This window comes from Lissotriton vulgaris, chromosome 2_1 (genome assembly GCF_964263255.1).
Source record: "Lissotriton vulgaris chromosome 2_1, aLisVul1.2, whole genome shotgun sequence".
Lineage (NCBI taxonomy): Eukaryota > Metazoa > Chordata > Amphibia > Caudata > Salamandridae > Lissotriton > Lissotriton vulgaris.
Genome location: NC_141687.1, coordinates 1,906,242,684 through 1,906,258,249, shown reverse-complemented (window position 1 = coordinate 1,906,258,249; position 15,566 = coordinate 1,906,242,684). Strand labels below are relative to the sequence as shown.

Sequence of the window (15,566 nt, the reverse complement as noted above, 5' to 3'; positions counted from 1 at the left end):
CTGCTGAGCGTTCTCTTCATTCTTTGAACTTGAAACGTTGCCTCAAATTCTATATTCTTTTTTTTTATATTTGTATTTTCAGGAAAAATGCATCAGGTACATGAACATACACAAGGACCCATATGTAATGAAAACATCATACATTAATTTAAACAGTGGAGCAGGCAGAACAGAAAGGAAGAAAAAGAAGAGAAAGCACCCAAAGAAAAGAAGGAAAAGAATATAACAATATAGCAATGTGGGTAGAGCGGAAGCACAGAGAGGGAGGGAGGGAGGGAGGGAGTTGGAGCAAACAACAGGGAAAAAAAAAAACAAGCATGAACATTTAATTATTCCCAAGGTCCCCCCTCTCTCCCTCTCCCCCTCCCCCCTCCTCTCCTCTCTCCCGGCCTCCACCTCATCCCTGTCCCTGCAGGTCCAGCAAGGATCCCCATATTTGCTGCCCTTTTTTCCTAGCTCGATTCCACTTGAACTTGTATAGCCCATTTGGAGGCTATCATTATATGGAGAGCTGCTGTTACCATGAAACAAAAATAGACCTCTGAATTCTAGCTGAAGGGATTCGTCCCATCCCAACATTATTAAAGTGGGAGTTAGTATGATTGTGCATCCCATAGTCTCTCTAAGGAAGGATTCAATCCCCATTTTTACCAGCCCCAATTCCGAGCATTCAGCGAACATGTGAATCATATTGGCTGGGCCTTGCCCACATCTCGGACATTCGTTCGAATCCCTCTTCCCCCAGGTTCAAAGTTTGGCCGGTGTAAAATATAAACTGTATATGGTCTTAAAGTGTTGAGCCTTTAGGTTAGCCGATTAAAGAACCGTTTTGGACAATTCAAGGGACCTGCATAAATCCACATCTTGATTGCCAAGTTTAACTCCCCATGCACATTCTACTTTGACTATATCATCCTCGCTAGCTTTGATCATAAACGCTTATACTTCCTTCACTTGGGGATGTTTCCGGACCAGAATGTCTAAGAGCGGAATGCCCAAATGAGAAGTAAGGTGGATCATAACTGTTTTAATGGATTCCCTTAATTGTAAATATTTAAATAGGCTTCACAGGTCTATCTCAAACAGGTCCAGAATCTCTGCAAATGTCAAGATACCAGTTGAATTTATGATATCTCCAACAGAGTTGATTCCTGCCTGTTCTCACTTGCAACCAATCTTGTCAAACAGGAAATCTGGGAAGAATGATGACCGCCATAATAAAAGGTGACAATGAATTTTAGGAATATTCAACAATTTACTGGTTTTCTGCCACACCCTCCATGCTGCTCTGAGAGATTTGAAGCGAATTCTTTTATAATAGCTATTATTCAATTGTCTGAGTAATAGACCCGGAGCTTGGTTACCCACAGCTAATTCAAAGATGGATGGTGGAGTCTCTGCCTCATATATTACCGGGGTTTGTCTAAACAATATAGTCATTTGTTGGAGCTTAATGGCCCAGTAATAATATAGGATATATGGCACTGCCAGCCCCCCTCGGTTTTGGGGGAGGGACATAAATCTCAGAGATCTCCTTACCTTCCCATATCCCCAAATAAACTGTGAAAAGATTGCTTCAACTTTTTTAAACAAGAAATTAGGGGGTTCTAGTGGTATACAACGAAATAGGTAGAGTATTTTCAGGAACATTGTCATTTTTATGACGTTTGCCCTACCAACGATAGATAAGTGTAGATTGTTCATCCTCTTGAGGTCTGCACTTATTCTGCTAAGAAGAGGATCTACGTATATATTCCAGATGGTATTGACGTCTGCTGCGATTGAGATCCCTAAATAGGTTGCTGCCTCTGCCCGCCTGGGATCCTCCCACAGAATTGAATTAGAGAAGATGATCTTGGTTTTATCCCCATTTAGCCCATACCCGGATTCTTCCCCAAACTCCCGGGTTAGATCTTCCATTCTAGCAATTGTCGCCTGGTGGTCAGGGGTAACTACCGCGATGTCATCTGCGTATGCTAGCACTTTAGTACTATATTCCCTGACCACCACCGGTAGAATCACAGGATCATTACATATAGCTCTAATTAACGGATCTATGTATAGTGCGAAGAGGATAGGGAAACAAGGGCAGCCCTGCCTTGTCCCCCTTGCAATCTTTACCTGACCAGAAAGCTGCCCCATCAATTGTATTTTTGCATATGACTGTACATACATTGCTCTTAGGGCAGCAAGTATGCGGGGTCCAAAGCAGTTTGATCTTAAATTCTGCCTAAGGTACCCCCATTCCACTTGATCAAAAGCTTTTTGGGCATCTAATAATATTAATGACATTTGTTGCCCAGAAGTCTCAGCGATGTTAAATAATAAGATTACCCTTTTAATATGGTCAGTTGTACTACGGCCGGGTATAAAGCTGTGTTGCCATGGGCTTATCAAAGAATCAATTATCTTTGGAAGTCTCCTCGCAAGAATTTTAGAATAGAGCTTCTCATCCGTATTTATTAATGTAATAGGTCTATAGGAGGCCGGATCGTCAGCCGCCTTCCCCTTTTTAAAACAAATAACTATATTGGTCTCCTCCCATGACTTAGCAGGGATGTCTTTCTGCTGGACTGCTAAGAACAGGTCCCACAGCAGAGGGGAGAGTTCCTTATGCAAAATCTTATAAATCTCCATGGGTAGGCCATCTGGGCTTGCCGCCTTCCCGGAGACCATAGATAACAATACCTCGTTCACCTCTTCCATTAAGATATCTCCCTCTAGCTCTTCTATCAAAGGCGGGAACCTGGTCCCAGGATCTACCGTGCTTTGATGCCTGGACTTCTAGAGATCTTGGTAAAAGTCTTGGAAGATGCTCACTATCTCTTGAGGGTCAGAGGACACTGTACCATCCTTTCTTTCTAGCTTCGTAATGCTACTTGCCGCTGTTTTTTGTCTGATCCGAAGAGCCAGATGTTTCCCTGTTTTTCCCCCTATTCATAATGTTCCTGTCTGCTGGTTTGGAATCTTTCGGCTATTGATTGATTAAACACCCGGTTTATCTTAGCTTTGGTACTAATTACTTTTAGTTCGATCTCTGACTGCCGCCGAGTCTGTTTTTGGGCAATAATAGCCATATGCTCTGTCTCATATCTACTCAGATCTTGCATCAGCGATCTAATAAGCTCTTGTTGACTTTTCCCTGCCAAGCAAATTACCTCCCCTCTGAGCCTAGCTTTATATGCATCCCAAACCACCTCCCTTGACGTACTGTACCTATTAATATAAAAAAACTGTCTAGTCCAGCGTTTGATGTGATCGATGAACCCATTGGTAGGCAGTAGTTTCCTACCAAATGTCCACCTTACTGGGGGCTTTATATACCCTGACATCTCAATCTCCAAAACAAGGGGGTTATGGTCCGAGAGGACCTTGGGTAGCTTCCTTATCTGAGCTTTGTTTGCTAGTGAGCTGGGGATATAAAAGTAGTCCAGCCTAACATACTTTCTATGTGGGCCCGAGTAATATGTATATCCTGGATCTCCAGGTTTATTTATAGACCAAATTCTATATTCAACGCACTGCTGCTCTTCGTAAATCAGAACAGATCTTTGTGGCCTATGGACGAATGCGCAAAGGACATCCAGCAACTAACAATCCATTACTAGATGGATTTCTTCTGCCATCTCCTTCTGCCATCAACGGGCTGCAAGCCTCTTTCTGCTCCGGTGCGAGCACACTCGACAAGGGCAGTTGCATCCTCTACCACCCTATTTGCTGGAGTGCCTCTACATCAGATCTGAAGGGCGGCAACATGGTCCAGCAGACACACGTTCACGAGGCACTACTGTCTGGAGACAGCTGACGCTGCAGGCACTGCTGTGGGTCAATTGGTGATACGAAATCTCTTCAGATGAAGGCGAGCCTCTGTTGCTTCCCGCGTCCTGTCATAAAAGGTTTTCTTGTATATATATATGCAATGTTCATATGTGCATCTCTTTGCATTTGTTCTTATTGCCTTTTATGACTCTCGTGTTGGAGTACTGCTTTCTATTGTTATTCAAGCATGTGAATCTATGAAGGACGCCCCTAATACTGGAGAAGAACAAAAGTTACTTACCTGTAAACTGTGGTTCTTCAGTATTGGTGTCTTTCATAGATTCACATGCGATTCACCCTTCCCTCCCCTCAGAGGCTCTCTTCTCCTCATGCACTCTTGGTCACTTTGGTGCTACGAAAATCTGAGGGCTTGAGCTTCTGAGGAGGAGGTTCTAGAGGGTGCTGCGCCCTGATTGGCTGGAATGTGGACTATTATAATGACATGGATATGTTACTAAAGTGAATCTCCCTTTGGGCCTCTATGGGCCTATGTTGTTCTATGGTCCTTTTAAAAATGTCTTTGACTATATATATATATATATATATATATATATATATATATATATATATATATATATATATGTTTATGTTTATGTTTATGTATATTTATGATGTTTCATATATATATATATCTCCACACTGGTTTCAAAAACAATGTAACGGGCTCAATCCAGCCTCCGCACCGCCAAGAAACAGGAGACCCAGATTTCCGTGAGCAATTATTTTATTTCTGCAACGGACAGCATAACGTTTCGGCCTCCCAGAGGCCTTGGTCACTGTTAGACCTGACATCTTTGGCTTGAGTCTCTCCTCCATTTTTCTGTTTGCCTCCACTGTTTTACGATGTTTTGCTGGATAATGCTTTGGGCACGGTGCCACTGCTGATCAGTGCCACAGTGCAAGTGCTCCCGATGTTAAATTGATGTATCGATTGAATTCCATGTTTGGCTTATTTGGTTTACTATCAGTCCCTAGTCTAGTGCACCAGGAGTGCCGGGGCTTGTAAATACAAATGCCGCTCGTGGGCTTGCAGCACGTGTTGTGCCACCCACCAGAGCGGACTCGTAAAAGAATGTCTACGGGTCGGTCATTGCGAGACCTACGTGCAGCCTGGTACTGTCACGCGGGCTGCGCAAGTACACCTATTTGCCAGTCCCTAAACCTTCCCTTAACTTCATGTTAGTCACCCCTATGGTAGGCCCACGGGCAGGGTGCGTTGTAAGTATAAGGTAGGACACGCCTGACCAAGTTGGCATGTCCTAATAGTGAATTACAGCCATCTTCGTTCTTCACTATTGCGAGGTAACCTGCTCTCCGTTAGTTAGAATGGGCCGCCGGGATTATTAATGCTATGATCCTAGCTGGCTCGGGGAGCATGGTGCAATGTCGAGTTTGGTATCCCTGAACTCGGGATTTAATTACGCATCCGTTGGTATGGATGGTTTTTGGACTCTGGGTTTGAAAATAGCACTTTTAGAAAGTGTCTATTTTCTTGTCTAACCATTTCTGGTTTCTGCTGGTTTTGCGTGTGTGTGACAGGAGCTGGGTGGCTCCAGAGGTCTGGATGAGTCAGTGTGGGATGAGTGGGACATTTACGTTGAGAGTAGGGGGAGAGTAGTTGCTGATAGCCTGCCCTGCCTGATACAATGCTGGCACCACCTCCTGCCAAGCGGCTGATGGCTCTGTGCCTGCCATGGACGATCCTAGCCCCACCTCCTACCAGGAGGCCGATAGCTCTACTCCTGCCAGTGACAATGCTGGCTCCACCTCCTGCTGGGCGTCTGAGGACCCAGCCCTGCTCAGTGAATAGGCCAGGTGCTTCTGCCTGGCTCCACCCACAACAGACCCAGGATGTTGGGAAATTCCCCTGCATGGACAAAGGGATCAAAGCCAAAAAGGGGTATAAGAGAAGGACCCCTGAACCAAGAATTTAGATCACTTCTGACAAGGAACCCTGAAACCAAGGACAAGAGGCCTGCTGATCTAAGGACTTGCCTACCCCTTCTGCCGGTGTGCTGTTTGCTGGGGGGAATCCTGCAGTGCTTCTTTATTTTTGCCAAGGAACCAGGAGAGAGGAACTGTGTGTGTACTCTCAACCTTGCTAAGAAAATCTCCAAGGACTGGAAGAGTGCCAGTCTCCTGTTGAAGTCACAGGGCTAAAGGACTTCACCTACTACGAGTGCTATTTTGCTGGAACCTGTGAATCCAGCACCTCTGAAAGAGACCAGCAATCTTGACGCCGACGGACGTCGCCGAATCCAGCTCGACACCGTGAGTGACGGCTCAAGTGTCCCGCTTCCTCGACGCCAGCCGCCGGGCCTGATCGACGCCAGCAGCAACGCCAGTGAGTAGTGAGTTTGGCTCCAGCTCCAAGGGACCTCGTGTCTGCACCGCTGCTGATCGCGTCGACCTCGTGCCCTCTCGACGCCGTGAGCGCTGCTCACTCTTGCAACAGAATCATCGACAACGACGCCTGCTGAGGCCTGATCGACACCGAAGACGCGACGCCGGATTGCTCGACGCCGCTGATCATCGTGTGCTTCCAATATTAAGTAACTCCTTCAATTTTTCAAATTTGAAGTCTCTTCCCTGCTATCTCTTTTAGGCTATAGCCATGGTCAATTTAGTCTCCTCCCAGTCCCAAGTAACTCGTGAAACATGTGTGGGCTTGGCTGTGGAAGTTATGTACTTAAATGAAAACTTTGAATAATGTTAAAATGAAGGTAAACTTTTGAAATGAAGACTATACATGGATCCATTATTGCTACATGTGTCCTTCTCAGAACATAAACTAAAGTGGACCACATGGACTGTTCCCCATGAGGGAAATGGGGATCTGAGAGACAGCGCCTGGCTAGAAGTCTGTTTTCACTGTGTGGATTTATATATATCCATTAGCCGAAAACCAAAGTCGTGGGCACACGTTAACTCGGTAAATGCACTATTAGCCAAAGTCCCCTGCATTCAACAGTGTTTAGCAAATTTGATCCACACAATTGTTCTTCAAATTATTTAATCTTTACGAACACAACCAGCCAACACGTGTTTCATCACAATGGGAAGTATCCTGTGACTTCTTCAGGGCTGTCAGAAAAGCATTTGTGAGAAGTTAGTCTGGCATATGATATCCACTAGTTCCAGTGGGCACCTTGTACCAGTCTAATCGACCCTTATTGATGGTGGTTGTAAAGTCAACCTTATAGAAAGCTATCCTAGTGGTAGCATGGACCAGCAGTCATCAGGCTAAGACTTCAGAGAGCGTATTAAGCAAGTTGTTTTACCAAATATAATCCCTTGATACCAAATGAAAGGACACCACACAAGGTATATATCAAATATATATGTATTTATTCTAAACACAACCCCTCTGCACTCTTTAGGAGGTCAGAGGTAAAAAATACAATACAAGTCACTGAGTTAATATACGATAAGTTGCACAGTATACGTTATGCCCTAGGGGCCTCACAAACCATATACTAAAATAGTGGTATAAGAACCACAAGAGAATTAGAAAGCAGGCCTTGGGCCTGTGGAATCGCTGGGGCTACTCTAAATAACCAAAGGCTAGGAAGTAAGAGGCCCACGGGAAACGCGTGCAGTGTCTAAACACAGACGCGGGTTACCATTGACTTTCTACTGGAAACGTAGAAGCTATAAATATACAATTTAAAGGACACTTCCGGATGGACTACGATGGAACCCTTTTAAACTAGGACACTTCGAGAGTCAAGACCCACGGGAGCACCAGAGTACTCAGATTAGCTCACCCAGGGAAGCCTGATGCATAGGTGTCTTTTTGTGTCGGGTTTTGTCGTCGTTTTCAATGGAGAGCTGCAAAGAAGTGCTGCAGGCGACCAGAGGAACGGTGTCCAGGTGGATCCAAGGGTGGATCGAAGATCTGTAGAACCTGAAAGCCGAAGGGACAGAGTCTGGGTCACTTGCCAGTGAGCAGGGCGGCGATAGGAAGATGCCACCAGATGTCGGGTGATTTCAGGTGAAGATGTGTAGTTTGTCTCTTCAGCCACGAGGACCAGGAGGCATCGACGACGACCAGGAGCTGGATTCGAGCTGTTCCACGAAGGATCTAGTTAACTGCAGTGTCGGTATCCGGACTGGACCCAACAAGCCTTGGCAACGCAACCCATGTTGAGAATGGCTTCGGTGCAGACCAGCAAGGTCTGGGGAACTTCTCCTTTGTAGGGAAGTTGGAGCAAGCCTGGAGCAACCAGGAAAGCAAGTTAGATGTAAAAGAAAGTCTTCAGGGGTCTCACTAGCCAACGGACTAGGAACCGGGAAGACTCATTGAGCTGAAATGCAAGAGCGGGCCCCACGGGTCACTCGTGGAGTGTGGAGGCCTGAGCTTCGGTGCAAATGATGCTCTGGTCTGGGGCTTCTTGTACCCCAATGCACAACTGCGAGATACCTGGGGAGTCGATGCAGTTAGCAAAAATGCAGGATGTCCAGGAGCTCCGGTCCCACGTCTCTCGTGTCCGCCACGGGTCTGAGCTTTGCTGGGATTGAAGGTCTGGGTCAGAGATATCTGGAAGTCGGTGTCCTGTGTCGCAGATTCTTCGGGATCCGGCGGGAGCCTCGAAAATGCAGAACAACAAAGTTGCTGTTGGTGCCTGTTTGAACAGGTGTGGTCACTCCTTGACCACAACGGAGATGTCTTCCGTCTTCCAGTCGAAATGGAATGTCGAAGGTCCAGGATTTCTGTATCAAAGTTTCGTCCAGGGTAATCTAAAGTCCTAGGGACACAGCTCCTATACTTATACTGAGTTTAGGGGCTGGACTACCCTTAAGGTCCCTCCTCTGGGTGGACCTGGGAATGGGGTGGTTACACCCCTTTCCCTTTGTCCAGTTTAGCGCCAGAGCTGGGGCAGAGTGCCCCAGCAACTAGTTTGAACTGGGAAATGCATGGAGCACCTTGTGTGCCCCAGGCAGTGTCTGGAAAGCATTCACTGAATGCAGCCCTCCCTGCCCCAATACACAAAAGCCTGTCTGGGGAGGTGCTGGCACCTCCCTGGACAGGAAACCTATTGTCCAGGCCTCCCCTGACGGAATTTCGTCCAGCAAAAGGAGGTCAGACTCGTGTCTGTGGCAGCAGCATCCATTTTGTGATGCTGAGGCTCTGTTTAACTTTAATCGGGTAAACCAGTAACTACAAGTCTTCTCCCTGTTTTGATAAAGCCAAACCAAAGTTAGCATTAACCGCGAGGATTACAATGCACTTAAGAGTATATGGTATGGCAATATCATAGAACAGCTATAAGGAGATGGTTCCGAAAGCTGCAGTGGGGCTCATCTCATGCTAGGGCTTCTTCTCACATAAAACCAGGCACTCTGCCTCCAGGATTGTTAAGGCCTGCCATAGGAGTGACTTATAGGTGTATATCTGTCTATATGTATATGTAGATATAGGTATACTATATGTCAGTAAGGGGTGATTACACCACCTCACCCAGGCTATGTAAACAGACCTGTGGTGTCAGTTTGGAAGGCAAACCAGGGGTGGCACAATACATGCTGCAGCCCCTGGTAGGACTATATACCCTGGGTACCTATGGTACACTATACAGGGGCTCACAAGTGTGACCCAGTAACCATTCTGGTATTTACCTAAAGTACATGGAGTCCATTTTATAGAGAAAGCAGATAGACTGAGGCCTTGAATAGCAGGGTCCCAGGCTAACTAAGTAGAAAACCAGCAAAACACCAGGAAAAAAGTGGGGGTAACCATATAGTCAGATTCCACTTTCCTACAGCATTGATGTCAGGTGAGGTCACTCCGCCGGTGATAATTCCAATCCGGCTGGTCTGGAGGGGATAGGATAAATGGACGAATCCTTTTAGTAGTGTGAAATCAAGAAAAGAAGTTCTGGAGTGCTGGAGACCTCCGAACTGAGAAGCGGGCGGGTTTGCCGTAGAAGAGATTCTGTAGTGGGTACGCTTGAGAACACTGACAGGCACTAGTTCACCTCTGCTCCGGAAGTCCGCTACCGAATCTCTCTTATGGCGAACCCGCCGCACTGCAATTGACAGGCGCTTTTTGTTTGTGGATCGCCGATACCCCGGCAAGCCTACTATACAAGCGGACCGTTATTCTGGTCAGTTCCGCTTCTCAGTTCGGAGTTCTCTGGCACTTCTTTTCTTGATTTCACACGATTAAGAGGATTCATTCATTTATCTTATCCCCACTAGACCAGCTGGGTTGGAATTATCACAGGCAGAGTGACCTCACCTGACATCAATGCTTTTCTGACAGCCCTGAAGAAGTCAAAGGATACTTCTCATTGTGACGAAACAAGTGTTGACTGGTTGTTTACGTAAAGATTAAATAATTTGAAGAATAATTGTGTGATCTTATTTGTTAAACCCTGTTGGATGCAGGAGACTTTGGCTAATCCTTTATGGGTTCCGGATTGGCGTGCTACTCGCCAGAAAAGAGCTTCAACACCCATCAGGGGTAACAAATGTTATGTGAATGCAAACCTTTCTTCCCCTTTTATCCCTCTGCTATCCTTCTCACTCCAAATAACTGACTAATATCCACCACTGAAACTACTTCATATTTCATCATATTAATTCACTACTAAGCCTTTATGGGCTTCCTGAATAGCGTGCGTCAACACCCCATCAGGGGAAACAAGCGCTATATAAATACAAACCTTTTTCCTCCTCTATCCTTCTGCTACCATTCCAAATCCAAATAACTGACTAACCTATCCACCACTTAAAATGTACTTGCATGTTTCACTATACTAATTCAACACTAATCCTCTATGGGTCCCGGAGTAGCGTGTTACTTGCTGAAAAAGCGCTTCGACGCCTCGTCAGGGGTAGTAAGTGCTATATAAAAGCAATTACAATACAATACAATATAATGCTTGGTAATTTATATATGTTCACATGCTCCATTCTTATTCGCTACAATAGAGGGAAAAAATTAGCAATCTAGCAATGGCGCCGTTGACCATGCAAATTCGCTCAAAGAAGAGTCTCAACGTCACCTAAGCAAGAAAAGACTTGTTTGAAAAAAACAAATTGTAGAGTCCGAGCCCAACACTAGATGGCAGGATCGTGCACAGCTTATGAATCCGCAGCACTACAGGCTATGAATAGATGCTTAAAATGCAAGTAACATACTCCTTTGGTGATTTCACCCGACTTCCCGTCTGGTGTCCATATGAATTCAACACCCTGCTACCAGCAACTTGAGAGCATTGAAGTTTCTGGATCCAGTTTGATGCTTGGCACAGATGAGGAATCTGTAGGTAGAGTATCCACCTGAAAGATGATTAACACAGGTAGGTAACTTTTTCTTTCCTTATTACTATGATGGCTATTAGTGTTCAAATCCAGATCTGTACTATTGATCTATATTTCAGACCCTGCAATGTAGAATTTGTGTTGCACTACATATTTGGCTATACAATCTAAGTAACAGTTGGGGTTCCCCTGTACACATTGGCGTTTGATTCAAATTTGAGTCCTTCTGAAAGCACCATTCTACATTTGGTATTTTTTTCCAAATCTGAAACGTGCTAATGGGCCAGGGTCCTGCTGCAAAATAAATATGAACTTACATTATTGTGAATCTGGTCTCTTATCAGTATGCAATCCAACTCCGTTATGTTTAACTGGCACAGGTTTTTGTCAAATGTTTCCTAATGGAGTTTAACAGTGTACAGTTTGTGGCATGATTGAAGAAGACTGAGCTTTTTTTTAGTGTCTGTCATTTAAAAGGCCATGTCATTGAAACCTGCATGCAGGTTATAGTATGTTAATAATTTTACGACTTACGTAAGAGGAGCACCTTACAGAATATTGAGTTGTGTGTTTTGTTTGGTTGTCTACAGAGGCAAGAAAAAACTTGAGTCGTCCGAAGATGAAGATGATGAGGAAGCTAGCAGTGGCGAGAGTGAAGTTGAGCAACGAACAGTTCGATCAAGGCGATTGCTACCAAGAAGGTAAGGAATACTGTGCTTGATCCCTGCTGTCTGGTTTGAATATTCACACTGAAGTGCACAGATTCAGACTTGTGTGTGCTAGAATATTGGTCTTTCTTGTTGTGTAATGCTTTGACACAATTCACGTTATGCAGACTTCCAAATGAATTTCCCCAAATTGCACCCCAAACGGTTTTTGTGTAATGCTTTGGCACAATTCATGTTATGCAGACTTCCAAATGAATTGCCCAATATTACACCCGAAACGGCACTAAGGGAAAGTGATGAATGGTGTGAGATATATTTTTTAGGTATTAGCAAAACAAATGTAACCCACAAGCTCTCATATGTCTTTTAATTAACTTTGAATCCAGGATCACCATTGACTCCATACCAAACAGACACAATGTTTACAGTATCGTGTTTACTGTTTGCACACTATTTTTCAGACTTAATATACGAATCGGTTCAATGGAAGTAAACCAAGAGTATAATCCCCAGAATGCAGTGAAAGCACTGATGCGGTAAATATATGTCCTAGTGAAACCAAGTATTCTGTTACCCAAATTATACTGCTTTGGAAACCTATATGAGTATGAGCTGTTTTCCCGAGGCATTATCGTCGAATGGGAGCTAAAGCAGACAATGGTGGAGAATGTTTTTCAGGAATGGGGCACACCAAAATAGATTTGATTGTAAAAGACAAATACGCAAAATGCCAAGCCTTTGCTTTCAGGTCCCCACCCTACCTATCCCAAGGGAATGCCCCAGCAATAGATGTTTCTGTAATCGTGTGATTGGGTCCGGAATTGTCTTCTTGAAAATAATTATAAGCCCTCCACACAAAATCACACCTACACCACAGACAGTGCAGTGGCAGACTCCATAATAGTGACCACAGCAAGGAAGAGAGCCAACATCTCTACGTCGACTGCACCACGACCTGATAAAGAGTAAGCCTGGAAATGCTGCGAAAGATGGAGGGAGCAGAGGGAGCAGCATCGACACAATGGGAAAAAGCTAATTCATATGCCTTCCTGAACAAGTATGAACACTAGCATGGTGGTGAGAAAACACTGTCAGCATCTCCCTGACCAGTACCAGAAGAGAATAAAACTCAGTTATACAAGAGCTAAACACCATAGCCAACACCTTCCTAAAATCTGCACTAGCTGCGGACACAACTAGCAGGGAAGTGCACCATCCTGAGTAGGCATGGTTGCCTGTAGGTGCCAGGGTTCAAGCCAAAAGTATAGGCATCATTTATCAATACATCCTTCACTGGCGAAAACCTCTTTGGCACAGCAGTGGATAAAACACACCAGCAAATTAAATAGGATAATGAAACCGCTAAGCGAGACCCTTAAAGGGTCAGGATGCGCATCAAAGTGACTTCACATTAACAGGCCCCCAACACGCAACACAAGTAGATGGTAAAATAGCAGGATTCTTCCAGGAGTGGAGAGCAGGCACCTCTGACAGATAAGTATTCAATATCATACAATATGGTCATTGTATAACCTTTTACAAAGACCTCCAAGAGTAAAGCTAAAGTTGTTTGTGTTTTTTAGTCTGTTAATTAGCATTTCAGAAGAATGCATCATGAATACAATAGAACAGCCAAACAAAAAGAAAATGTACCATCATACTACCGCAGTTCGAGGCATGTGGGCTGCTGAATTCATATCTGTGCATAGACCGCCACCTAGTGTTGGGTCCGGATGATTGCACATTGTTGTCCTGGAAGACTCTTCGAAGTATCACGAGAAAGGTGGCTCCTCCCCTGGACTACAGTGCGCATGGGCATCGCCTCCATCCCCAGATTGTTTTTTTCCGCCATTGGGTTCGGATGTGTTTCGGTTCCCTCTGTTGGAACCGATAGTTGTTCTACTTCTACTCGAGACCAAAAGGTCTTTAGGCTGAGCGTCGGTATAGTTGCGTACGGGTTTCTTGTCTGACTCTCAGCTCCGATCTCTTGCTGCCCTTCCACGTGCTTTCGGCGCGGACGGGCCTACACTACACTTCTGCTATGGAGCGAACACCGTTTAAGAAGTGCCCGGTGTGTAACTCCAAATATTCACACCTCGACGTGCACCCTGTGTGCAATACATGCTTGTCACCGGACCACGACGAAGACAGCTGCATGGCGTGTTCGAAATTCCGGTGCAAGAAGACTCTGAAGATTCATCGGGCCAATAGGCTCCAGGCTAAGTTATCGGCTACTGCGGCGCCCCCACCAGACGGCATATTCCAGGAATCTGTTGAAGGCGAAGACGACGTGCAAGGTTCGGACTCTAGTCCCGCGTCCGAGGGGGAGACCTATGACGCGGGTGAGGAGAACTTTGACGAAGTCGCCGACGAGGTAGGGGACGACGATCGGGCTTTTGCCACTGTGGGGGATAGCTCGGAGGAGGAGCATCCCCAACGAGACTCAGGGGTTATTCCCCTTCATACGGCCCAGGTCGAGGGATCGCCTTCGGGCCTTACCCAAGATCTACTTATGAGTCCTACGTCCCCGCCTCCGGGCCCGGTCACGGACATTTCTGAGAAGCCACTAACGTTGAAGAAAACGAAAGTGAAGCCGTCTGGTCACGCACCCTCGGATGCGAAACCGAAAGTGAAAGTTACGCTGGAGCAGAAGGTTCTGGAGGCGTCAACTTCCAAAAAATTCAAGATGGCCGACTTGAAGAGCCACGCCAAGATGGCCGACCCGAAACGCTCGGGGTCGGCGCCGAAGGCGAAGTCGTCCGACGCGGCTGCGTCGGTTCCGAAAGGGGTCGTGGACCCGAAGACGGCTCCGAAGAAGCGTCAGGGCGACGACGCGCATAGGCATGGGGCGTCGGCCCCGAAGAAAGTGCCTGCAGGCGATCAGGCTCTCGACGCAGAGAGGTCGCTCGAGCCGCTTAAGCCCTCTCCGGCCTTGACGAAGAAGGTAGCGGAATCCCTGCAGCGGATACGAAAGGACAGTGTGGTTCCCGCTCAGGACGCTGTAACGCCTAAGCTCACGCCTAAGCCTGCGAAGGAGCAAATGCCTATCCGTTTTACCCTACCGCCCAGGTCGGCGCCGAAGGCCTTCGCGCCGAAACAGGGCGGACCCTCGAAGGAGGTATTGACACCGAAAGCTGCCTTGGTGGTGTCGAAGCTTCGGCTCCAGCCGCTTGCTGAAGAGGAACGTCGTGAGGTAATCATCGACGCCAACACCGGGAAACTGTCTCTCCTCAAGAGGAAAATCACTACGGAGCCGGCGTTGGAACATTTTAAGATCCCTCTCAAAAACAAAAGGGACTCTGCGGACTCTTCGGCTCTGGTGGAACCTGTGTCCCCACAAGCCCTAGGACACTCGCCAACGCATTCCGCCGCAGGCGATGCGGACGAGGAAGACGCCGAGTACAACTATCCGGCGTACTCGGATCCGGAGGAGGAGCACGAACCTTGGTCCGCCGGAGGCGACCCAGAGGACCCGCAGTCGGGCCAGGACGCGCAACTTTTTGCGGCCAAAACGTCCCCGACGGAGGACTCGGCGGCCTTTAACGCTCTGATCGAGAGAGCTGCGGCTAACCACGACGTCGAGCTGCACTCGGACCCCGTGGATGTGGACTTCTTATTTGACACTTTCTCAGTAGCTGAAAAGTCAGTCAAGACGCTGCCGATGCTTAAAGGGGTGCTTAAACATGCAACGGAGGTCTTCAAGGAGCCCACCCGGGCGCGTGTGGTCAACCCTCGCATCGACAGGAAATATAAGGCAGCGCCCTCGGATCCAACATATATCAAGGGACACTTGCCATTGGACTCATTGGT

The 15,566-nt window shown here is 46.5% G+C and overlaps 1 protein-coding gene across 1 annotated transcript in view; it reads left to right on the top strand.

Moving 5' to 3' along the window:
- Nucleotides 1-15,566, top strand: part of CHD2 (chromodomain helicase DNA binding protein 2) — a 1,340,517-nt gene that overhangs the window by 349,087 nt on the left and 975,864 nt on the right. Inside the window, exon 5 of the mRNA XM_086956769.1 lies at nt 11,679-11,789. Within this exon, the coding sequence (XP_086812895.1) occupies nt 11,679-11,789 (111 nt within the window). The remainder of the gene's footprint in view (nt 1-11,678; nt 11,790-15,566) is intronic.